General features: G+C 43.5%; 2 protein-coding genes across 5 annotated transcripts in view; one reads left to right on the top strand and one right to left on the bottom strand.

The window, feature by feature from the left end:
* The window catches only part of RGS8 (regulator of G protein signaling 8), a 330,667-nt gene that overhangs the window by 270,450 nt on the left and 35,633 nt on the right, over positions 1-24,584 (top strand). Inside the window, exon 3 of the mRNA XM_085601743.1 lies at positions 2,565-2,629. Coding sequence (XP_085457869.1) covers positions 2,565-2,629 — 65 coding nt within the window. The remainder of the gene's footprint in view (positions 1-2,564; positions 2,630-24,584) is intronic.
* The window catches only part of LOC146833845 (uncharacterized), a 170,070-nt gene that overhangs the window by 80,090 nt on the left and 65,396 nt on the right, over positions 1-24,584 (bottom strand). The gene's annotated exons all lie outside the window — the stretch shown is intronic.

Here is a 24,584-nt window from a genome sequence, read left to right on the forward strand (position 1 = left end):
CAGTTGAGACTTAACTCCCTTCCCCACCCCCCCAAGACTTTTTGCCTTTTTAATGGACTAAGGCTTCGGACTGAGGCTTTGTTTGTTTGCTCTCTTCTTTTTCCACCATTTTACCTTTTTATACCTAGGTCAAAGATAAAGCTTCCAGTTTCATAAAGCAGAATAGCAGAACTTAAACCCACTAATACTAGCCCTGTAAGGGTAGCTAGTTGCTTACTCGCTGGGAGGCCCCACTGACAGAACAAAACCCCAGAGGTAGTGTGGATTTTACTCAAAGAAATCTCGATGCTGATTCTCACTTTGTACGACAACTCACTTCACCTCTCAATGCCCCATATTACCAGCTGCCCACTGTCGCTTCCACATTAATCCTAGCTATAACAGAATAGCCAAAAGCAGTTTGTTTGCACCGCAGCCAATCAGTTCAAGCACGTTGGTTTTGTAGGTGGACAAGAGGCATTACAGTCTTACAGCCGTGCCATGAGACTCAACCCTCAATGTAGGTTGGAAAACCTTATGGAATATCAAATTTTTCTGTAAATAGCTAGGAAACTCCCCATTTATATTTATGTTTGAATGTGTACACATGCAGGGGCAAAATGCATTATTCCATGCTGGGGCTTTATGGAGAATTAAATATTTTCTTACTTCTTTTTTAATGGCTCAATTTCAATTGCAGAAAATAAGGGAAAGCAATTTTCTTAACAAAAAAGGACCTAAAACTAGTTGTTCAGGTACTAGTTCTGAACAGGATTGATTGTTGGAAAGCTCTCTTTCTAAGCTAGTGTGACTAAATCCAGTTGGGCGCCAGGGGTGTATTGTCCATTGGTGCAGCAGGTGCATTGGCACAGGAGCTTAGAGGCCCGAGAGACCCGCTGAACCCTGATTATTGATGTGTTTTGTAATTCAAACAGCAGCCAAGACCCATTTCCATCCTTGCACTGGGGCACATGACACACTGGCTACACCACTAATAGGGGTTTTCCTAGAAGGGTCTGCATGGCTTATTCTAGCTACAAGGCTTGCTGTGGCAGACCTCCAAAGATGCCCTAAATGTAAACACAGGTGTGACCTAAAGCTAAGCTTGAAACCGAGAGACTATTTTATTTTCTCAGCTTCCTCACTTGACCAAAAGATTTGTTATTACATCCCTTCTCTCAGAATGTAAATTAGTGTGTGAAGGCCTTGATTTCTGAATATACATTTGATGATTAATTTTTGGGGAGGGAGCCAGGGGTCAGATGGTGGTGGATGATATCTTTGGTTGGGTGTGCTTACGAAGTGATTAGGAGAATGTTTTTGCAGATGTACGGGGACATGGATCTGAAGGGGGAGGACCATGCCTCTGACATTAATGAAGCCTACAAATTAATCACTGGAAGAGTGGGTTGAATATAGGAATCAGGAATGGAGATAGGTGTTTTGGAGAGAGTCATGGGTGCTTGGAGGTCTTCAAGAGACTGTCTGTGTCGAAGGCTTTGACTTTGGAGATGAAATGTGTTGTAGTTAGTGAGTAACAGCGAGTTTAAGAATGGATGTTACAAGGGAGGAGTATTCTGGGCTCTGGAATTTGTTAATGATCTTTGGATGGTACGGTGCCTTCAGTGAGATGTGCTGTGTAATGATCTTTCCTTGCTTTCCTATTGTGGTTGTCTGCCGTTTACAGAGGAGTTGGAAGCATTCCTTATTTTTGTTTTAGGACATATTTTTTCACATTCACTTACTTCAATTCTTTCAATTCAGAAAACAGCTTGTTTTTTATAGATTTCCAGGGAGTCAAATGTTTTTAGGAGTAGTCAGAGTCTTGATGGCTGGAGGCTTAAAGCTAGAATTTGGTTGTACTAATGTCCAAGGGTGTCTTAGCATGCAATCTGAGAGGATTCGTTCAAGTGCCTTGACGTCAACTTTCATACATGTTCTTAGACGGGTCTTGACATTTGGGTTGTTGTCATTTTCCATCTGCTATGATATTTGGTACAAAGGGTGATGGCATTGTATGTCAATCCGGGTGAGAACATGGCTACCAGTAATATGATGGATCACAAAGGAGCATTGATAGGTTCCAAAGGTTCAATACTTCTAGGATGGGTTGGGTCAGGTTTACCAAACCAGATATTGAAGACACCTAAGATAGATAAAGTTGATGTGGTTGAAGGTGACAGTAGCAATGTAGTCAATAAAGACTTTCATGAAGACTGGAAGGGATAAGAATAAAGCTGTGGGAGAAGGTGAGTGCCTGACCAACCTGAATTATAACTCTGGGAAGGTTGTGGTGGGTGCACACAAAGACAACTGCTAATGCTTCACCAGAATTCTTGACGCACAGTTAGTCTTTTACTTATTCCCAGGGCCACAGTCATTAATATTGAGGTCTGTCTTCTTCAGACACAGGGTTAGTCTTCAGATTTAAGGTCAGGGTAAATGGACTACTTTTACATAAAACAACAGAGCCTTATGACACTTTGCCAGTCAGTTTCGGTTGCTGCAAGAAAGCACTCTAAATTGCTTTAAGAAGTTATCTCACATTTTCTCCTAATCACCTTTATTTTCTTTTTTGATTTCAGGAGATTAACAAAAGAGGAAGCAACAAAATGGGCCCATTCCTTTGACCTTCTCCTGTCTCATAAATGTGAGTGTATTAAAGGAATAAGGATGCAAAATGATCTACAGATGAACTGCACCCACTTTCGCACTATTTCACATTCTTTTACAACCACAATGACACTTAACAACTGCTCTGTGTATCTTTGCACAACCTCCACCCTGGTGGAGGGCGTTCTGCATATTCTCACAAATATGAAACGTGTTGAACACTTTTCACACCATCCCACATTTTTGCCAAGTGACATACTGAGCACTCGTCATATCCTCACATACCTTTCTACAGTGGCCTATTGTGATTTTGTCATACTCATGTACATCTTTACATAGAGATTTACAGTGCACCAGTTATATCTTTTCACTACATTAGATAGTAGGTCAATTCCCTTTTTTTACTCCATTCCACATCCTTATATCGTGACTTGCTGAGGCTGCTTTATGCCACTAGATATTTTATGCTTAGACCTCCTACACCACTGCCCTATTGAGCACACTTTTTACCATTTCCAAATTCTTCCCCTTAGTAGTCATCATACCCTCACCGTCTCTCAGTAAAAACAGATAAGCAAGCTTCACATCAAAGTGACAAAGTATTGATTTTTTAAGCACTAACACTCTTTGATGCAATACCAATTAGTACATTTCTCTGTTATGTATATAGTATGTACTAGGTAGTATTTAGACTGGTTAAATAGATTTGCCAAATATTATTCATTATCTTAGTTGTCTGTCCATTCCCTTGCAGCTCTGCTGAGCAGTCTCTGAGCATCGCGCGCTTGTCCATTCTCGTGTGAGGATATTCCATGCTTGGCATTGTTACTTCGGAGTTATAGTATTTTCAGTGGTCAGCTTGCAAGAAATATTGGTGCACTGGTGCCTTGTGTCCTTGGGCCTGCTTTAGGTGGCACCGGTTCCTAGTACATCTCAAGCTGTTCACCTCGTGGACATTCATCTTTTGTTGTCGTTACTGGTCCTCTCTCCACCTCATGGCCAGTTTGTGCTTGGCAGCATCAGCACCAACAATGTCAGGGTTGTGTCTTCTGGAGGGATACTCTCATCACCTCATGATACTTACCTGTTAGACGGTGAGTGTTGAAGGACGTTGGTCGCATTTCTTTAAGAGCACAGGGATAAGTAGGTGGATGCGTCGTAGGTCATTTTGACTGACATTTTATGCTCACTCCAGGATCAGATTGCGCACCTGGTTGTGTCTATATCAGTTGTTGGGGGTGGACCTGTCCAGCAGATCAGACCACTTAAATGCATTGGAGCTATATTATCTTGGTCTACCCCTACTTGGGACTGTCACATCGTCGGGAAGGTGTATGTTTGTTAATTGAAATGTGTATTTTGGCAGCAGTATCATCTTCAGGAGTGACAACAGGCCAGCTAAGCAGTTCAATCTATTTCTCTATTTGTTACTCTGTTTTTGTCATGGTTGTCCCATAGTTTTCTCGTATAATCTCTTTTTCATTCCTGTTCACACGTATACCCAAATATTATACTGAGGTGTCACCAGTTGTAGGGGGTATTCTAGTTTGCATCTGTGTGTTGTCAGTTAGAGGCATCATAGTGGATTTAGCCCAATTTAAGATAGAAGCTTTGTTCGATACAAAATATATCATAAAAGCAGAATCAATCCTTATACAATTCATGGAAGTAATTTGATATAGAACTAGCAATAACAATTCATTTACAAATTAAAATTAAAAGATAAAATGCATTTTATATAAAAACGAAAAATAAAAGAAATGGGGAAAAAACCCTAAAATTTAAGTATTATAAAAGTAATATACATCAGTATAGTGCAAAACAGTTCGTATAGGCCTAATCCATATTTTTTAGTGTCAAAAACTTTGAACGTAGCACCCATGCGCATCCCAGGTATTTCGCCACCCCGCAGATCACAGTGAGGGAGGTAGTATCTGTCCTGAGAACACGTAAAACAGACAGATAATTTCTTGAGCCCAGCAATATACAAACAGGTCTTAACCACTTACTTCTGATGTGTCTGTAAATTGGGCAAGCAAACATAAAGTGGGCAATGGACTTGGCCCAATTTATTTAGGTCCTAGAATGTCCCACAAATTTAAGAAGCTTTGTGATAGATGGTAACGCATTTGTTTCTCGCTGTTTCACATAGAGGGGGACATTGTCAGCATAGGGTGAAATGATTAGCTTTCTTGAGGTGTAAGCTAGCCCGCTTTCTGCATAATGTTGTTGTAGTCTGGCCACAACTGGGTCCATCGCGACAGCACATAGAATAGGCAAGAATAGGCACCCCTGTCATGTCCCACTTGTGATTCGTATCAGAGCCGATTTTGTCCTGTTTTGTCGAATGCGTGCCACCAGTTATGTATACGATAATTTGATCAATTTGAGGAATCTTGTATTAAAGCCAAGACATTTCAGTAAGTAGAAGAGATATCCCCATTCAAGAAAATCAAATGCTTTTGTCAGGGCCGGCTTTAGCACAGGTGGCGCCCAGTGAAACAATAATTTTTGGCGCCCCGCACCCTATGACCGCCTCCTCAGATTCTCTCACTACCGCCGGTCAAAAGTGCTCCTCATCTCTCCAATCATAAGCTATTGCTAAACACAGCACCCCCCTGAGGTGGGCGCCCCTCCACAGGTCAGCGCCCAGTGCAGCTGCACCAGTTGCACTGCCCTAAAGCCAGCCCTGGCTTTTGTTGCGTATAAGTATATCACTGCTCCTTCTGTTTTCAGGTCCATGTAATGCAGTAGTGCAAACAGTCTTCTGAGCTTATGTAACATAGATCTATTAGCTGTGAAATCCGACTGAACTGGTCTGACAAGATCAGGTAGTAGGGGTAGGACTCTACTGGATAAGGCTTTTCCCAAAATATTTGGATAGCATTTGAATTTCGTTATTATCATCGCCTCTTTTGGAGATGGACGCAGGATGCTTTTTTAGAGTGCATAATCATACACCTCTAGGAACTTGGGTGCCAATTAGTCCACATATTCTTTATAGAATTGTGCTCTCAGGTTGTCAAGGCCGGGAGCTTTGTCATTAGGGAGACTTTGAATAACCTCAATGGTGAGGGGCACATCAAAATAAATTCTACGCGCCGGCTGTGACCAGGCAAGTGCTATGGTGTCCCAGACGGTGTCGAGGGTAGTTGTGTCTGGCTTAGGTTTGGCACTGTATACATCTTTGTAGTATTTATGAAATTCGTCTCATGTTTGACTGGTTTCCTGAACTATTGTCCCATCTGATGCTGTCAATTGTGTGATCGCTGTATGTTCCCTGTGGTGCTTTATGAGGGCCGCTAGAGTCTTGCCAGGTCTGGTGTCATCCCCATATATTCTGACTCTTGCATCTCTGCTGTTAACCATTAACCTGTAAGTTACGAAGCTACATCACTGTTTGCACCGTTTACCTCTAAGTTACATTCGCTCATCGCTGCTTCTTGAATTTCATGAAGTTTAGAGCATGCTCCTGCAAGAGTGCTTCTGCTACCCTCTTTCTCATAAGCTGTCTCAAACGCTTTAAACTCAGTCTCTAGTTTACCATTCAAGCCCTGAGTCAGGACTCCAACTTGTATGACTCTACCGGCCCTCCGATGACGGCTTTGTATGTTTCCCACAGCATTGCAGAACTGTCCCGGAGTTCTGATTTGTCTCAAAGAAAATGTCTGTTTCGCTGCGTATTTCATCCTTGAACACTGGATCATTAACCCCCCACTCAGTAGCCTCCAAGAAAATACTCAATGCACCTGGCCAGGCATATGTAACTCCAGGATTTGAGAGTTGTAGGGAGGTGCTCAGCACCTGCCATCCAAGCCCTTACATCAGCAGTTCCAAGCCAGTAGTTCAGTCTCGACCAGGTGCCATTATATCCAGACATGCATTTGCCCTCTCTCAGTGTTGGATGCCTAACTCACCAGAGGTCGATAAGGTTGTTATCTGCCACTAAGTGTTTAACCACTAGTGGCTGTGGGTGTATGATCATGCTTGAACTGTCCATGCCGGGTCTAGTATGACATTGAAGTCACCTCCCCAGATAAGAGTCTTAGAATTGTATTTTAATGTAGCTAGTAACACATTGCTGAAATAGGTTGATGTATCCATATTGGGGCTGTGTGTGCATATTAGTGTAGTGGGCGTGGATGCATAAGTATGTGTAGGATAATGTATCATTCCTTTTGGTCTAGTGTTTCGTGTGGCAGGCGAATTGGGCATCAAAACACATAGGGCGTGCAAGGAGTAGGATGCTATCTATTTAGCGTTGAGCCTTCCAGCATGTATTTTGGCCTCTGTCGCTCTTGTCAGGTGTCTCTCTTGTAGAAGACCATACTGTTCTGTGATCTATTTTCCAGATATCCAATAAGGAGTACGGATTCTTCGTGGTAACCTAACGCATTTGCTTTTTAGAAACAAGAGCCCTCACCCACCCAAAAGTGGCATGCTTCATCATCAGGCCTGCTCCTCATTGGGCTGGCACTGCTATGCACAACGGGCCCCTCAAGGGGGTTTTTGTTGGAAATCTTTTCAAAGTGCCAGGGTGATACTAGAGACAGGAAGTTTATCCCAGTATGTTGATATAGAAGACTGGAAAATAAGTGTGATCTAAAATTGACTAAAGATGCTGCTAACACAATTTTAATATGATCCCAAATATCTATGTCAAGGTTAAAAGCATGGGGTAAGATAAAGGAAATAATGTTCCTAACATTAAAGGCTTGCGGGTCACAGAGCATGACCTGCCCTCGAGCCCGCTCTATTGGCCCAGTTTTGACAATTCCCCAATTGGTTCTGGGGCTGCCTAGCAACCAGTGGGCCGCGTGGGTATACCTGTCTGCCATTCGCTGAGAGGACGGCCCCCACACAAAACACAAGCCTTCTCCATTGGGGCATTTTTGCCTATGTGCTCTGGGGTAGCCTAGCAACCCGCAGGTTATCCTTTGCCATGTCATACGCTTGGTGCGTGAAACATCCCTCCAATCAGCTTGCAGCTACAATTGAGAGAAGTACTTTGAAAGAATAATGTTTACTTTCCCAGTCACTTACGGGATCGTGGACGAAGGGTAGGTGAAGGGATTCATTTTTTCCACTATGCAACTATTTCTGGATATTTTGACCTGTGATGCTTTATTGAACTGATTGAACTCAGTTTTTACTGATGTTTCTCCTCTGGCTACCAATCAGCTTACCACATTCTCCTTTCTACAGCATGTAGTAGGATAGCTTGATGATTAACTCTTGCACACTCGGGCGGGAGCATTTTCAAACGTTTACAATTCTGACTAGTAAGTATGATGGCTGGAGCATTTTTACATGCTTACTATCATACGGCAAGAGGAAGATGGCTTGCTGAAAATGGCTTGCTAAATAAAGGAATTACAAAAAATCCTCCGGAGAGTGCTGTGTTATTTCTGTTGTGGTGATATATATATATATATATTCATGTTGATTGGTTTCCCAATTCTTACTTTTGATATATATGGAAGACTTGTATTATGCATAAATATGCAACTGACTCCAAGAACAGACTATGGGTATATCATTAGAATCGCTGAAGCTGCATCAACCATGATCACTAACAGGCCTTTTCCTCACTGTAGGAGTGTTTGACTGATTTAGCATATGTACAGTATTTCCTTGTGTGGGCCACACACCGTATGATGTGAGAGCATGAGTTTGGTGTGACTTTTTCACACCATCAACCAGGATGTGCATGTGAACACTACATGTGAGCATGAAGACAATGCCTTTTACAGGTATTTACATAATGTTTCATTTGGTTGTTTTCTTTATTCTTTTAGGCCACCTATTATAGAAGCACATATATGTTAGAGTAAGTGGCACTACCCATACGGGACAACAATCTGCAACAGCCCTACTCACTACAAGGGCGAGACCTTAGACCTTGTCATTGCAAAAACAGACAACACCACATTGGAGTCAATTATCCCTTATGACTGCACAGACCACTACTGTATCACCTTCCTCATCAATACAGTTGTGATCCAGAAAAGAGCTCAAATAAAGAAACCAAAACAATGGAAAAGAAGCCTTCTGAACATAAAACCTAACAATTTATGGGACATGAAAGATGTTCACAACTTCACATAACTTTTACAATGCCTTCCTTTTGAACATCCGTGACTCATCACCCCCTTCAACTAAAAGACATATCCACCAAAGTCTTTAAACCTTGGTTCAATGACAACCTGCATATTGAAAGACGCAATTTGAGATTAGCCTGGAGATCCTCACCTTCCCTGGAGCACCTAAAACGCTTAAGATCAGTGAGGAACAAATACAACAGAAGAATCAGAAGCTTGAAAGCCAACTTCTTTAGAACCCAGCAACACCAAGCTAGAAATCGACCTAAAGCATTTTTGAAATTATCAAGCAACAATCACTCAACCTACCAAACCCACTCACCACTGGGCCCAACACGCTCCCAAACTGTGAGGACTTTGCTTCCTTCTTCTTGGGAAAAATGAAAATCTGTGAAAATGATCTGCAGTCAGTTAGGGAACTCCTACTAGCTATCTCACAAATCATTCCGCATCCCTCACAGACTGCTGATCCTGTTAATCACTGTGGGCATTGCCCTAAAAACAGTGCCTCCTGGCACTCTTTGAAACCCCTCAATGAAAGTGACAATCACAACAGGCTTATAGCGTTGAAACCATCTAATCACTTAATCAACCCTTTACCTCTGAATATCTTTAAGGAGAACAAATCTTCTATTCTCCCCTTATAGACTAAGATCGCAAATGCATCGCTCCACCAAGGCCTGATTGCCTAAAAGCAGGGCAGGTAACCCCCATCTTGAAAAAACCAACTGCAGATTGCTCAGATCCTAACAACTCCTGCTCAATCTCAAACATTCCCACTCTGGTGAAGCTTCTCGAAAAATGTGTCCTGATCCAACTTTGCAACCACATAGATAATTTCCAACTCCATGACCAATACTAATCTGGCTTCCATCATGGTCACAGCACAGAATCAGCACTCACAAACATAGTGGTCACCATATTAAAAATGCTGGACCAGAATGAATCGTGTCTTCTTATCCTCCTTGACTTTTGTTCTGCGTTTGACACTGTTGAATACGACAGTCTACTGAACGTACTTGAATAGAGTATGAGGTTATTAGGGTCTGTCCTGCATTGGTTTACTTCATTCCTCCACAACAGAACCTAAAGAGTCACAGTAAACCAATCCCTGTCCAAGCCCACCGCCGTCACCCTAGGGGTCCCACAGGGATCCACTCTCTCACCCACTCTCTTCAACTTATTCAATGAGCCTTTAGTAGACTGCTTGACATCCGCTAGCATTCATTATCACATGTATACAGATGACACCCTATTGTATCTGAAAATCTCCCCCCGAAGAAAATGTCCCTCAACACTACATTACAAAATACTCAGAATTGGCTCACTGGCAACCATCACTAGCTCAACGCTGCCAAAATGGAATTCCTCCTCATTACCCCTCCTATCCACAATCTCAAGATCGACCTATGGATGAAGCATTTAACTGCCCTCTACTGCTCTCCTCACATTATAGACTGTTAGAGCATTGGGAATTACACTAGACACATTTTTGAATATGAAGGATCACATCAGTACTGTCAACACAGAAGAGACAATTATCAGATGAGCATTTTCAGTAATCTAAAACATTTCCTCCCTCAGGATGACCTTAAATCTGCAGTCCAAGCTCTTTTCTTGCCCAGACTGGATTACGAAAGTGCTACACTCTGTGGTCTACGTAGATACAAGCTGGTCCTTCTAAGGGCCTCCCTTAACTCTTCTGCCAGACTCGTCACCGGAACAAAAAGAACTAATCACATCTCTCCGGATCTAAAACCCCTGAACTGGCTCCCTTATGAAACAAGAATACAACTAAAGATTGTGTGCATGACTCATAAAGCCTTACATTTCAATACCCTTAGGTATTTGACACTAAAGCTAGAACCAAAGGGGGTATGCAGAACATTGTGAAGTATCAGCTCTCTGCTACTGAAACCACAGTTTTTCCACAAAACGAAAACGTGCAACAGAGCCTTTTCAGGTATTGCCAAGAACATTTGGAATTCTCTGCCTCTGGATATCTGCCTGATTCCGTCTACAGCCTCCATAAAAAAAGTAGTGACATTTTTTCTGATTAACAATTTTTTGCCCTAAAATCACACCTTTTGTTTCTTGATCTTATTATCCCTGACTATTATTCATTTGTTGATTATGACTACTATATTGCTGACTTCCTATGGAGATCGAGTTTATCAATTTGTTAATCTTCTCTGTTTGTACCTCTTTTGTATCTGTGACTGTTTCTTTTGCCTCCTACTTATATCTTACCTCCCCCTCCTGTAAAGCACTCTGATACCCTATTAGGTCATGTTCGTTCTTTATAAATAAATAAAAAGCAAATAGTTAATTCCTTTGTAGGTATGCCATGACCTACCTTACTTTGCAAGAGCCATTTACCTCTTGGACATTCCACTTCATTAATGTAAGCGGACACATTATCTGAGTTCCTCAAGGAATCTTGTGCTGTTAGGGTGCATGTTTGCAGCCTAGAGCTCTCTTCTTGAAAAGGTTGTATTTTCTGTATTTAGGCATGATAGCAGGCTCAAGTTATGCCATTTATAGTACCTCTGACTGTGCAGTGCGTATTCTTATCATCCCAGCCTCCTTCCGCTCTAGTGCACCTCAACGTGCTAGAAAATAAGAAAACATGGCCCACACTCCTCATCCACAAACTCCAACATTCAACTTTACCATTCAGTCTGTGTGCAGCAGTCTGGATCAGGAGGCTCATTGTATTATTCTCATGCGGATCCACCTTTTATGTCAGATGCTTATATATGCTATATTATATGAATGAAAAGTAGATAATAAGGTCAGAATTTCCCTGTGTGAGAGAAGCAAGCAGTCATCATACATCAAACTCGCGTAGGGAGTTGGTGGCAAGGACATCAGTCTCAGGGAACTCTGGGCTTGCGCCACTGAGAAGAGAGTATGCATGAATAGCTTCCCTAGTGGTTTCTCAATGAAGTCTTCCATGTGGTCAGTATTCATAGTTTCGGCAATTACAATTACGAGTATGCACTGGGTGTTTTGTCTTCATCTTGCTGTCAGATGTACATTATTTGGGGCCTTATTACTGGAAGGATCTTTTCCATTTGAAGCAGTTTCTCATGCTCATCTTTTCATCTGTTTTCATTATCCGAAGTACACTGCTCTAGTTGACCAATAAGATCTGCATGTACATTTAGTCGGTCTTTTATGCAATCCATTCGCTCAGTGAGGTTGTCCATCTTGGAATCAATTTTTTCTAACCTGCACTTCATGTCTAGCTGCAGTATTCTGAGGTCCAATTCTTTTTCCACTGTTGTCGTTTGTGTCCTTTCTGCTGGCACCTCAGTGGCATCCACTATCGCATTCTGTGGAGCAGTACTTAGTGTCTCAAAGTGGATTTTCATTTGTTTGTCATCCGCATTCCCCATGTTGAACCAGGGACAGGGTCTGACCGTCAGCTGTATACATGGAGTTTGGGAGCCCACAATGAAAGAGACATTTAGGGCTATGCCTACCAAGAAATTTGGTGCTGACTGGTATAAATATTTGCTGATGGTTCTTATTCCATTTTTCCTGATTTATTCTGCTTGTTGAGTGAGGATTGATTCATTTGCTTTGACAACACTGCTTTGCAATGGATGTTTGAGCCTTCCAATCAAGACACCTTCTTGTATAGACCATAACTGGGTTTGCTTTCATCTATGCATAGTCCTGAGGATAGTCTATTTTGTTAATTAAACAGGAGACCAAAACCTCAGTGTGTTTTTTTGCTACCTATCACCTATTAAGTTTTAATTTCCTCTCATCTACTGATTCTTCCAGTGGGAACTATTGGACTTTGATTGGGCAGGAGTGAACCAGTATTATTCATGCCCGGAGTTTTGAATTTGCGCCATACAAACTTTATGGGGGTCATTTAAGTTCTATATGCTAGACAGTTACAACCATTTTTTGTCATTTGTTGTTTTGGAAATTCTTTGTAGTCAATGTTATGTGTTGTTTTTTTGTCATAAGTAAAATCTTTTATTTCACATGTATGTGGTGATAGTGATGTAATGAATATGTTTTGTTTTGTTTAAATCCATCATAACGTGTTATTATGTGTGTCAAATCCCCTTTCAGAGGTCCATGGGACACAAAGGGGTTTTAATCCTTATGTCACGGTGGCCAAACTACTATGGATCCTGAGCAATCGGGCCAAGCACCCCTTCTGCACTTGACTCTCAGTGGTAGATGTGAACGAGCAGTCTAAGGGCCCAATTCACAAAGGCAATCTGAGTCTAACTTTACGAATTTTGGTATTCACAGCGGTCATTTACGAGTCGTATAGTTACGTTCGTAGTCGGACAGGAATTTCCGGCTTGGGTCATACTCTCCGCACCCAGGCCATACTCTCCGGCTCAAGCCGTACTCTGTGGCTCGGGCCGGATGAAGTGTGATCAATGGGCTGGAGTACAATTTTTACAAAAAGGAACATTAGGAGCATGCAATAAATGGTAGAAGAGGTCATGAAAATCAGTTTGGGCTGGGAAAAGGGTGTGGCCGGACTGCACATCATATCTAGAAACGTTTGCTCCTTTGCATCATGGTACATGCAGTCCACAATTTGCGCTACCCTCTGACATTAGTCAACACTGACTGGCTCTAATTAGTGCAAGTGGACCACTCTCCAATTCCAACTGCCTCTTTGACATTCTACCTCTTTTCTCAATATTTCCTTTGAGCCTGTCAGCCATCCCCACTGATTTTCAGGTGCTACAATTCTGACTTGTGATATTCAAACCCATTATAAGTCCAGTACTTCCCCATGTCCTAGTGTACTCCTTCTCAATGATCTGCTTACATCCCACTATACAGACTTTCTCTGAGGCCACCTAGAACAAGCATTTGCAATGCAACGGTCTCGCCTCTAGGATCTTAAAAGTATTTAGCCATGCAGCACATTATCCTGGGTGTTATATTAACTCTTCTCATTTAGCCTTACACAACTGCTATAACAGGATGAAAAGAGCATTTTTTCTCAGTAGGGCGCCATGGAAAGGGGTTAAGGTAATTGTTAGTCCCAAATAATAACGTTTTACAAAAACCAATATGCATTGACAAAGCTAATGCATTGACAAAGTCAAAAGGCTGGCAGCATAAGTTGGACCAGCTAGCATTGCAAATGCTTGTGTTGCTTTGTCAGGTATGTGGAGCAGCAGAGGAATGTGGAGGTAAAGAACAGTGTGGTATGAAACTGAAACTGATCATGAGCCCGAGAAAAACCCGAGCCAAACTTGAAATATGATCTGCGAAACAAATATGATCTGCAAAACTTGTTATGGTTTGAGATCGGGCTAACCTTTGCTGGAATGTCAAGGTTGAACAAGCACTGGCAACGATATTAGGTCAGGCTTTAACACCTCCAGAGTTTTCTGTTTGTGTAGATTTAAGTCGTCTATATGCATGAGCGGCTTGAACTCCAAGCCATAAGAGAAATTGTGCAGTTCAAATAATGTTCTAACCTGTAAACGTTCTTACATTTTGCACAGTGGGATCATGGAACCCATTCTACAAACTTCAGAATTAAAACTTGCACTGGTAGCTCTGTACAGTACAGCACCCCAAGCATTCTGACATCTAAGCAGCTTGTTATGAGTGACGCGGTAATTGCGAGCTTATACTGCTAAATATCGCACGTGGAGGTCTTTGCAGAGTGCGTTATTAAGTCACAGAATAACTCAAATATGCGCGTAAATCTTCTGCTGTCAATTCTGTGTTGGATGACACCACAGAGGAATAATGTGTGATGAACCTAGAATGCATGCTGTTCCAAGTTACACCAATGCGTCAGTGGGGTACCAAAATCTTAGCCTCCACCCCTTCCCCCATGGATTGTAAGGGGGCCCTCTACAATCATCTGGCCTCGCTCTTTTTTCAAACACCTTGCCCTTGCAAGGAAGCCAACGTGTTCTGTAGGCAGAGAGACATCACCGCGTATGAAAAAACATTTCAGATGTTGATTCACAAAATTGGGGTTCCAGAAGTAAAAATGATTGGTGATATGGAGAGATCCCAGGGCACAGACATAGCATCATAAGCATATCAAAGATAACAGTGAGCAAAACTGCTGCCGATGTGCTATTGAAAAGTCAATTTGTAGCGCTCCAAAGGATGTTGGTACTGGTATTTTATCTTTCATATTTCTCAATTCCATCATATTCCTAGTCTATGTTTCAATCAATCAATCAACTTTACTCTGAGGTATAATATGCGGGGCAAGATTGCGTCCAAGTGAATCCACCACTCCCTCCCACAGCCAGTTCTCGAGTTACTAAACATGTGAGGATTTTCGGAGCAGGCGTTTTGGGTCACGGCTGCCTCGGTGGTCCGGTGGCACTGGCTGATTGTTCGGAGGTCGACTCTTTTGCCTCCGGTCTCTCAGCAGGGGCGTCCTTTGACTGCAATGGCAGGACGCGGTGGCAAAGGTGCTAAACAATGGGCTGCCCTCCCAGCTCTTTCTTTATCGACGATAACTGGCCAGCCTCCCCCACGGCTTGAGACAGCGACAGGGAGTCGGACCAGTGGCACGGCGCGCTAAACATAAACAAAGCACGTCGTGATTTACAGGTGTCCTATTGCATGGAAGACACAAAAAGAAATGAATGGGAGTGGGAGGGCGCAGGGTGAGAAGTCACAGACTGAGGGAGGGGGCGGTGAGGGGCCTGGGGGGGAGTCAGGGAAGAAAATAGTGTTAGGAGTAAAGGGGCTAGTAGCCGTGGAAGGATGCAAATGATGACTGAGGAAGGACTAACAAGCCTCAAACCAATCAGAAAGCAGCATTTAAGACAAAAGCCAATGGGTAGAGAGTGGGCGGAGCTTCCACGAAGCTCCCACAGTACCGTGTATACTGCATGCCTCGCAAAGCGATGGCAGCGCATTCGTGCTGCATCGCTAGGCGAGACCTAAAAGAAAATAGTGTTAGGAGTAAAGGGGCCAGTAGCCGTGGAAGGATACAAATGATGACTGAGGAGGGACTAACAAGCCTCAAACCAATCGGAAGGCAGCATTTAAGACAAAAGCCAATGGGCAGAGAGTGGGCGGAGCTTCCACAAAGCTTCCACACTACAGTGTATACTGCATGCCTCGCAAAGCGATGGCAGCTCATTTGTGCTGCATCGCTAGGCGAGACCTAAAAATGATTCACCAAACTCACACCTAATTGTTGTGCTCCATCTACTCCATTTGCATGTCGGATTGGACATATCAAACAAAACATACTCTTTCCCAAAGCACTTTAGAAAAGTATGAGAAATATAATGCTTGGGTGACCATCCTCTCCGACGTGTCACTATTTACACATTCAATACAATCCCTTGATAGTGCAGCAATGAAAACATCCATGTCAGGCCTCTATCAGTCAACTCAGATCCAGTTTAGACATGAGTAAATGTCTTTCTATTGCACACACATAAATATCTTCTTAACTAGTTCTAATCGAATCACCCCCTCCTCTACACACAAGCTACCCCCTAACCAGAGTTCTTCTCTCACTTTCCAGAAGTCCTCTACGTTGACCTGAGTCTTATTCTTCTCTGGCCACCCACTGTTAATGTACTCCTTCATCTGTGACATTACATTATCCAGGTCCACCCCTCTGGAATTGACAAACTGATCTCTGTCAAAATGTGTCTAGTTCCATAGCCTTATTTCGATTCTTCCTCAACCAAAGCTAGTTCCATTATCTGGAAATCTTGTTTTTCCTTCCATCTTCATAATGTTCCACACGATCTGCAGCTTTTTTCGTTGGCTTTCACTTGAAACAATCTGTAGTTCTCTTCTGAACACTGGCTCAAACTTTGACCCTGCAATTGTGCAATCCTCCTACAGATTCTTGATGACACATTATCAAAAGCCATTTCCATAAAGGAAACGTTTAAAGGTTTGGGATCAAATATAGCACCCCCCAAAAAAATGCAGAATTTTAATATTGCCATAACATGTCAAATCATTGTTCTCAATTACAGAATAATGTGCCTCTGCACCTTTAAATACTTGGAACCCAGCCACACACTATATTGTCTTCCTTGCTACCCTGCAACTGGTAGAGTACTGCTACAAATGATATGAACTGGCATCGATTATAACAATAGTTAATGTCCCTGTTTCAAACCTGACTCGCATGGACGTCTCCAATATACTCCTCTGTTATATTCCAGCGCTGGGTTATATATAAAAGCTTCTTTATTGGTAGCAGCACAGTACAACAGGACTGCACACAAACAAGTCCTCTGGAAACTGCCTTCCATTAGGATTCTAAAATATCACTCTGGAGACAGCAGCACAAGAACAGTACATTAAAGTAAACATGTTACCCACAAGGACTATGTATATGTAACACGTTTCCCCCATTAAAACAGTAAACTTCAAAAGAAAGAAATAAGCTTAGTCATCAAACCTTGCTGGTGGATGAGTGGCAACTCTTCTTTACCTGTGATGCCACAGATTCATTCTCAAAGGAATGTCCCATACCTGTAGCATCAAATGACAAATCACCTTTTGTTCCAACAGGAACACTTTCACTCCAGCTGCTCAAAGTTGAGTTTGACTTCCCCATTCTAATCACACCAGGACTTCCCTCTGATTCCCTTACACTTCTGCACTCGAGCACCCTTCTCACATTCCACACTCTGCCTTCTTTAGTGACCAGACTGCTCTGGTTAACTTTCGCCAGCTTCAAAACTCCACCAAATTTGGAAACGCCCTTCACAGTAAACCCCGGTTTAAGTATCTTCACCCGATCTCCCATTACAAAGGCAGGCTCTCTCGCTTTTCACTTGCCATCATTCCTCACTTTCATCTTCTCTTCTTTCTCCTTTACCCTCTCAAATACTTTATCAAGATCCATACTATTCACGCTTGTCATTTGATCTTTTATACACCCTGACACAACTTAGATACAGGATCTCTTCCTTTCAACAAACGGAAAGGAAGTAACTGAATGGGGAGTAATCCAATTCATCCATAATATTTCCCATAAAACATTCTTCCATCGCATCGCAGACTTGCATGCTACTTCGATTACATACCTTAAGGACACAGTTGAAGCTTTCAACCTGACCATTGTCTTGTGGCTCATATAAAGTGGTGGTGACATGCTTGATTCCAGATTTATTCAAAACTTTTTCCATCTCACGCAATTTAAGTTGCACTCTGTTATCAGTCAGCAGCACCTCTAGGCACAAAAACTTTTATAAAGAACTCAGTCACAACCAGACAGGTGGCATGTGCAAAGAACATGACTTCTGGCCACTTGGAGTGATGGTCAATTATGACCAAAGTATATCTGGCCTCCTGGGGCAAATTGTTATACGTTCCCGAGATATCGAAGGCCACTTTCTCCCAAGGTGAATTTGGTCATGACACAGGTTTGAGAGGAGCAGGGAAAATCTTAAGCATGTTGTCTCTGTTCACACACACAGGACTTACCCTCACACATCATCCACCATCTTATCCAAGCCAGGCCACCAAAAACTAGCCCTGATGAGTCTTTTCATGGAAGACATCTCTTGGTGCCCCTCATGCACCAGTTTCGAAATCTCCTCCTGCATGGCACCCTGAGGAACACATTTTACCCCTTTGAAAATTAAATTCCCTGCCATTTCCAAATCCTCAGACACTTTAAAAACAAGCATTTACAATGCAATAGGTCTCGCAATCACATTATTTTGAGCTATTGACATTGTAAATAGCAATGCCTTTAAAAAAATTAAAAGGTATTGTTATTTACAGTACCAAAAGCAACACCTATTGCATTGCATAGCGCGGTGTCTGTGAAGACGGTGCTGCGATATTAAAGTTAAAAAAAAAAGAGTGTGTTGGGGGGCAGTCCCCTGAGGTATCAACAACACAGATTTCAAGACAGAGGTCAACAATGAAACTATCAATCACATTATACTATACGAAACCATATTGGCACTGAACCAAACTACATGGCATTGAATACAACTACACAATCCAATATCTCCCATCGTACCACGTCCCCTACTCTACCCTACACACATAGTATATTGCCTTTCCCTCCTCCCTCAACCTGCCTTTCTTTTTTTTGTTTCCCCCACCGCACTCGGTACCCATTGCTTACCCTACACCTCCTAATCCACCTGCTCCTCTGTAACCATTCTGTTCTTTTTTTTAATATTATTTTATTTTTGTAGCGCACAGCAGTAAGTTGCAGCTGGCCCACCCGCCTTACAGAAAGCGCTTTCGCACTGCATCTAGTTAATTCTCTTAAGTTAGTGATTCTTCTTGGACCAATAAATTAAAAGAACTGGTGCATTGTCCTTTTGTAGGCACGTGTATGCGTGATGACGCATGTGTGTGCAAAAGTCAGCCCCCAATCTCCCGATTATTTTTTCCTAAATCTCCCACTTTTCTCTTCGGAAATGTTGGCATGTATGCCACACACACCAGATGCCCTCCGTTGCCTGGGATCAATCCCAGCTTCCGCACTTGACCAAACTGTGTAATCTTGGGTCATTGTTTTATTTCACTTTGCTGATTGGCATTGTTCTCAGGGGAGGTGGGCATGAATCATGTTTCCAAATTCATGCTTGAAAACTGTTAATTAAAAAACATAAAATACAACGCACTTTTATAATCTCATGTACCATGGCGAAACGCTTCTTCTGCAGTTAATAATGCTTTGTAAAGTAAACTGCGGCCTGGTGCTGCTGCTCAACCAGGGGCCGCATGGGAAGGTCCCCGGCCTACTTTGAGTATCACTGGTTGAGAGTAATTAAGAAACTAGAAAATTCAGAAAAACAGTGGAGATATCGTGGGTGAGTAAGGAAACCCAAACACGTCATTTTCCCTACATTAACAGAACTCTCTTCTGACAGCGCAATCAAATGTTCCAGTTGGGCAGCTCGCACTTCTTTCTCTGCGTGGCATCTCAAGGCCTCCTGCGGCCTAGTTTCGGATTCTAGCAAAGGAAATACAGCGTTCACCGAAGACAGTGGCCCACTGTCTTCGGTGAACGCTGTATTTCTGGCGTCAAAGAGAGACATCAAACAAAGCCTATTTACTGTTCCTTATCAATTAAACATGTTTCTATTTTTTCTTAAATTATATCGATTTTTTAAATTAACTTGATGCTACCTTAGTGGTGTGTTGCCCGTTTCCTCGATCCCTGCGAAATGCACTTTTCTTCGCTATATTTACCTTACAGGCTCACAATGAATTTCGTTCCCAGCAAGCACGAGCTTGCACTTGTTTAAGATTCTGTTAACGTTGTTTCTTGCAGCTCAGCTTCAATCATTCCACCATGACCCCACAGTGTAGACTGACATGGGGGATCACGTTATTTCGCTTTATGTTACAACTGAAAATAAAATGCCCCTGGTGATGGACGACAGAGGTGAAAGTGTAATTGCAAAAGGGAAATCCGAAAAAAATCTGAGAAATACCAAAAGGTACACGCCTATACTCATTGTTTGCCCCACACAAAACGCATGAACAGAGGAGTATGTTCGGAGTATTGCAGTTATATGAGCTAAAAAAAAAAATTCACTGTCACATACAAGCATGTACACATCGCAAATAAATTATAACAGCTGCCAGGAACGACTCAGACAATGTCCTGCACAAGCTAAAAGGAAAGGTAGCAGTTGCACAATAAATGAAACTCTGAGAAATTGGTGCTTTCACGGCAGACAGGTAAAACGCATACCACAAATCAGAGTGACTAAAGTCACAACAGAGAGTGACAAACAACTGCCCACGCACTCTCGAATCTCGGAGCGAGGGAGAGTGCTTCTCACTGACAGGGCCGGCTTTAGTGCTGGTGGCGCCCTGTGCGACATTGTTAGTTAGCGCCCCCCCCCCCATGACCACCTCCACCACGGATTCTCTCACTAGCACCCTTTAACAGTGACCAAGTCTCCATAACCACACTCTCTCAGCTGAATTGAATTAGTTATATAGCGCCACTCATACCAGTGTAGGGTGTCCGAGCACTTTGCATCACACACATTACACAGAGACAATCAATCATATGATACGTGTGTAAATCAGTGTATAGGAAAGGTTACATAAGCCAACGGACTAAAAGTGTAGGAGTCACATGTCATCCATACTGGTAGGCAGTATAGTTTAAGAGTGCTTGGTGTGGAGAAGCACAAACGCAGAGTCGAAAAAGAAACAGCATAGTTGGGAGTTTTCTTTAATAATAAGAATCGATTTCTAGCCAAATTAACCCTTTTTGCAACATTAATCAATGTTCTAATAATGTATACTTTGCAGTGTGTATGCAGTTCTGGGATGAAAGTTAATAGCTCACTATTCTATATGAGGACATTAAGTTCTAAATTGCAAGTAACAAAAAAGATCAGATGTCTCTTTTGAAAGCAGTAACCTGCTGATCTGTTTACATCATACACACTCTGTAAGCTACTTGGCACACGTTCTTTGCAGCAGGCATATTAACCCTCTGCGCTAACTTCACCGAAGTCAAAACCTCAACTATCCAAAATGCTGATCTCTCTCCAGGAAGATAATTAATCACACGAGTTATCTTGACATTTATGTGAGGCCTGGTCATTGCTGGGGGAAAGAAACGCTGCAGAAGGTGCTTCAAGCATAATACACTTTCAAACACGGCGCCCCCAGGAAGCCACCACCCGCCGGCCCTGCTCACTGAAAAGCCCCGAAGCCAGAGGGGAGGAGGCCGGAGTCCGAGGGCCTGGTGAGAGGCTGGTGGGGGCCGTCACCGTGGCCCGGGGGGTGGGGGGCAGAGATGTTAGGAGCCCACTGCATCCATAGTCTGTCTGTCCGTCTTTTATTATGAATGGCGGGCCCATTCACCTAGCACCAGGGTCCATGGCACCCCTGCTAATCACTTTCACTTCTGTCCATTTATATCCCTCGAGCATGGTAGTATAGCAACTTGCTATACTACCATGCTCGAGGGACATAAATGGACAGAAGTGAAAGTGAAACTTACTCGTCAAAGCCTACATTGCTCTCTCGGTCTCTCCGTTGATTACGGAATCCACTGTAGTGCTTTGAAGCGCCCCTAGGGCGTAAGCGCTCTACAAGCAGCCATGAAGCACGACTGTAACGTCCGTTCGCCTCACAGGGCATTAAAAAGATTGTGTAGCCTGGCCCTTAGCTGCTAGCCAACGACGTGACAACGTTTGACACTCGCTTTTTCACAGAGCTCGGTAGCCTACGGTCGCAGGCTCTCCCTGCCTGTGGTGAATCTCTCTGGTTAGCGTTGAGGGTTTTAAACTTTTTTTAACTTGAGAATATTATACGACTGTTAGTGTTCATTAATTTGCTTCCTTCGCCCCGCCCCCTCCTCCAGAGTACACGGAGTAGATCGATCGAAAACAGTTCCTGATGGCCTATGACCTACACCGGGATACTGCTGCAGCCTGCTCGTGTAAAGCGCCTTCGGGTCGAGTGTGCGCTATATAACTGAAAAAAAAAGGGCAAAAATATCCACTCTAGTCCAGTCCCGCTACCTCCCCCTCTCTCTCTCATCTAAAGCACCCTCGGTGTCTGCTGCAACTACCTGTAAAGTGCCAGAGACGGCGAGGATACACCGGGTTAAAAACACAAACTCTCCTCCTGTTCCAGAGTTAAGAGAATTCGGAGAAGACTCCAAAGAGGACTGCAGCAGTGAGCGTGGCAATACCAATGAGAGCACAAGCCCAAACTGGAAAATTCTTTCGATTTCGAATCGACTCCTCCCCCAGACCACAGCAAACCAATCACTGAACAAAAACAACTGTTGCTGGGTCTGGTGGAGGAGACAACAAAGGCCACTGCCACACCCCCACAAACTCTAAACCTGCCGGAATGCTCCACCCTCGGCCATTGGAATTAATGGAGGACCTCCAGCTCCGCCCTGGGCCAAGGGAATAACGCCCAAAATCGAAATGCTATTCTGGTAGTTAGTAATAGGCTGCACCCACCAGTGTGTCGTCACTGCCCTGCTTTCTGGCTCTAGGTCGAAGAAATCTTCGCCCAGCCAAAAGCATGTGCAGACACTGCAGAGCAAAGGCCATACCCCCACACCCCCCTAAAGAAAACCCCAATTTTGTACATGTTTGTTCACTGAGCACTAGCAGCCAGCACAATTTATTCCTAGCTGCTCAGTGTTTTTCAACAGGCATTTTTTTTGTCCCCCAGGGTGGGAGGGCGACGCCCATCTCGCCCCTATGCACCAGCCTCCCCTGCCTTTAAGTGGCTTGACTACTGCAGCCCCGGGGTGCGCGGCGCGACCTGCTAATGCCATACCGCGCTGTATAGCTCAAGGGTTGCCTGGCGACTGTCACGTGGGCGGGGCCGAGGTTGCGGCTCAGGTGGGCGGGCGCGGCTCAAGGACTCGCGATACCTGTGCACACCCACCCGAGCAGGCCACAGCCCAGGCCCGAACAATGGGTGAGGCAGGCCTGTGCGATTACTGCGTGCCCTGGGGAAGCCTGGCGCAGCCCTTGGACTGGAGGTCACACCCGGCCGGTGCCATGAGCCGGGACTGGAGGGTCCTGCCTCGGAGGCCATGTTAAGAGAGGGGGGTGATCCTAGTGGAGCCGGGACTAGACAAGGGGAGAGGTGAATGTGCCTGCTGCAACTGCACCAATATAGGTGCAGCAGCAACCAGGTCGGTGAGTTGGTGTGCTTCTGGCAAAGATCTGTACACAGAGCTCCCAAGTGTCAGGTGCATGTTTGCTTATGGAGTCATTTTATTTCCCTTGCCATTCAAGTAATTGTAGTTTTGTAATCACCCATTCTAAGTGCAGCATCAACATGCAAAGAAACCCAGCACTAAAAAAACAGCACTGGCAACACCCCCAGATTTGGCAGGCAAGCTGGTGCGACAGACATTTTTGACAAGTTTTTATTGAAGTATGTGACACAAAATAAAAAGACCAAAAGCAAGCATTTTCTTTCAGTCCCTTCTGTTCTGGACTCATAGCTGCTTTAGTTATGTTTTTCTTTGCAAGTGTCTTACACAAATCATCTTTGTGCGCGACACACAAACCCAAACCTAGTGGCTTTATCAATGCTATTTGGCAACCGAGCTGTTTAACAGATGCGCATCCCGAGGTGTAATTAGAAACAGATGGCCCCTGAAGAAATTGCTTCATGACAGCCGTGAAGCAGACGTGCTAGTCCGGATGGGCCGTCCAAAAGGGAGAAAGGGCAGTGGCCAAAAAGCATCCTTTTCAATGGGAAGCCAGCGTTTAGCATAAACGCTGACGCAACTCAATGAAAATGATGGGCAGGGTTTCAAGTCCCCTTCTGAAATCTCCTCTCTCACAATATGTCTCGCTGAGCGCGCAGCACATGCGCACTGCAACACTAGGCGAGACCTAAAAAGGTCTTACCTCACAAGACATACATTTTTCCTTGGCATGCCCTTCCATCAAGTACTTCTTCACAAGTTGCAACACTGCATCCTCATCTATCTCCTCTGACGTGCCTGTGAATTCTGCACCTACAAAGTGTTTACCATTGTAAGCATCCCAATTTCATCGTGCTCCTCTGTGCTTCTGTCATCCGGGGATGGCAATCTGGACAGACAATCTGCTGTAACATTATATTTTCCTGGCACTTGCTCAACAGTAAAGTTATTTTCGTGCAACCTGAACGTGATTCTAGCTATACATGCTGTTGCATTCCACCCACCACCTGGTGAAAAAAATCCCCACCAATGGCTTATGGTCAATGCTGAGGCTGATCCAACTTCCCCACACATAGTTTCAGAAGATTCAATGGCCCACACAAATGCCAACAGTTCCTTTTCAATTACTGCATACATCCTCTCTGTATCACTCAACATACATGACGCAAATGCCAGGCACCATTCATCTTTTCCACATTTTTGACCCAATACCCCTCCAAAATCATACAAGCTGGCATCTACAGTTA

The sequence above is a fragment of the Triturus cristatus genome, chromosome 4_2 (assembly GCF_964204655.1).
Source record: "Triturus cristatus chromosome 4_2, aTriCri1.1, whole genome shotgun sequence".
Taxonomy (NCBI): domain Eukaryota; kingdom Metazoa; phylum Chordata; class Amphibia; order Caudata; family Salamandridae; genus Triturus; species Triturus cristatus.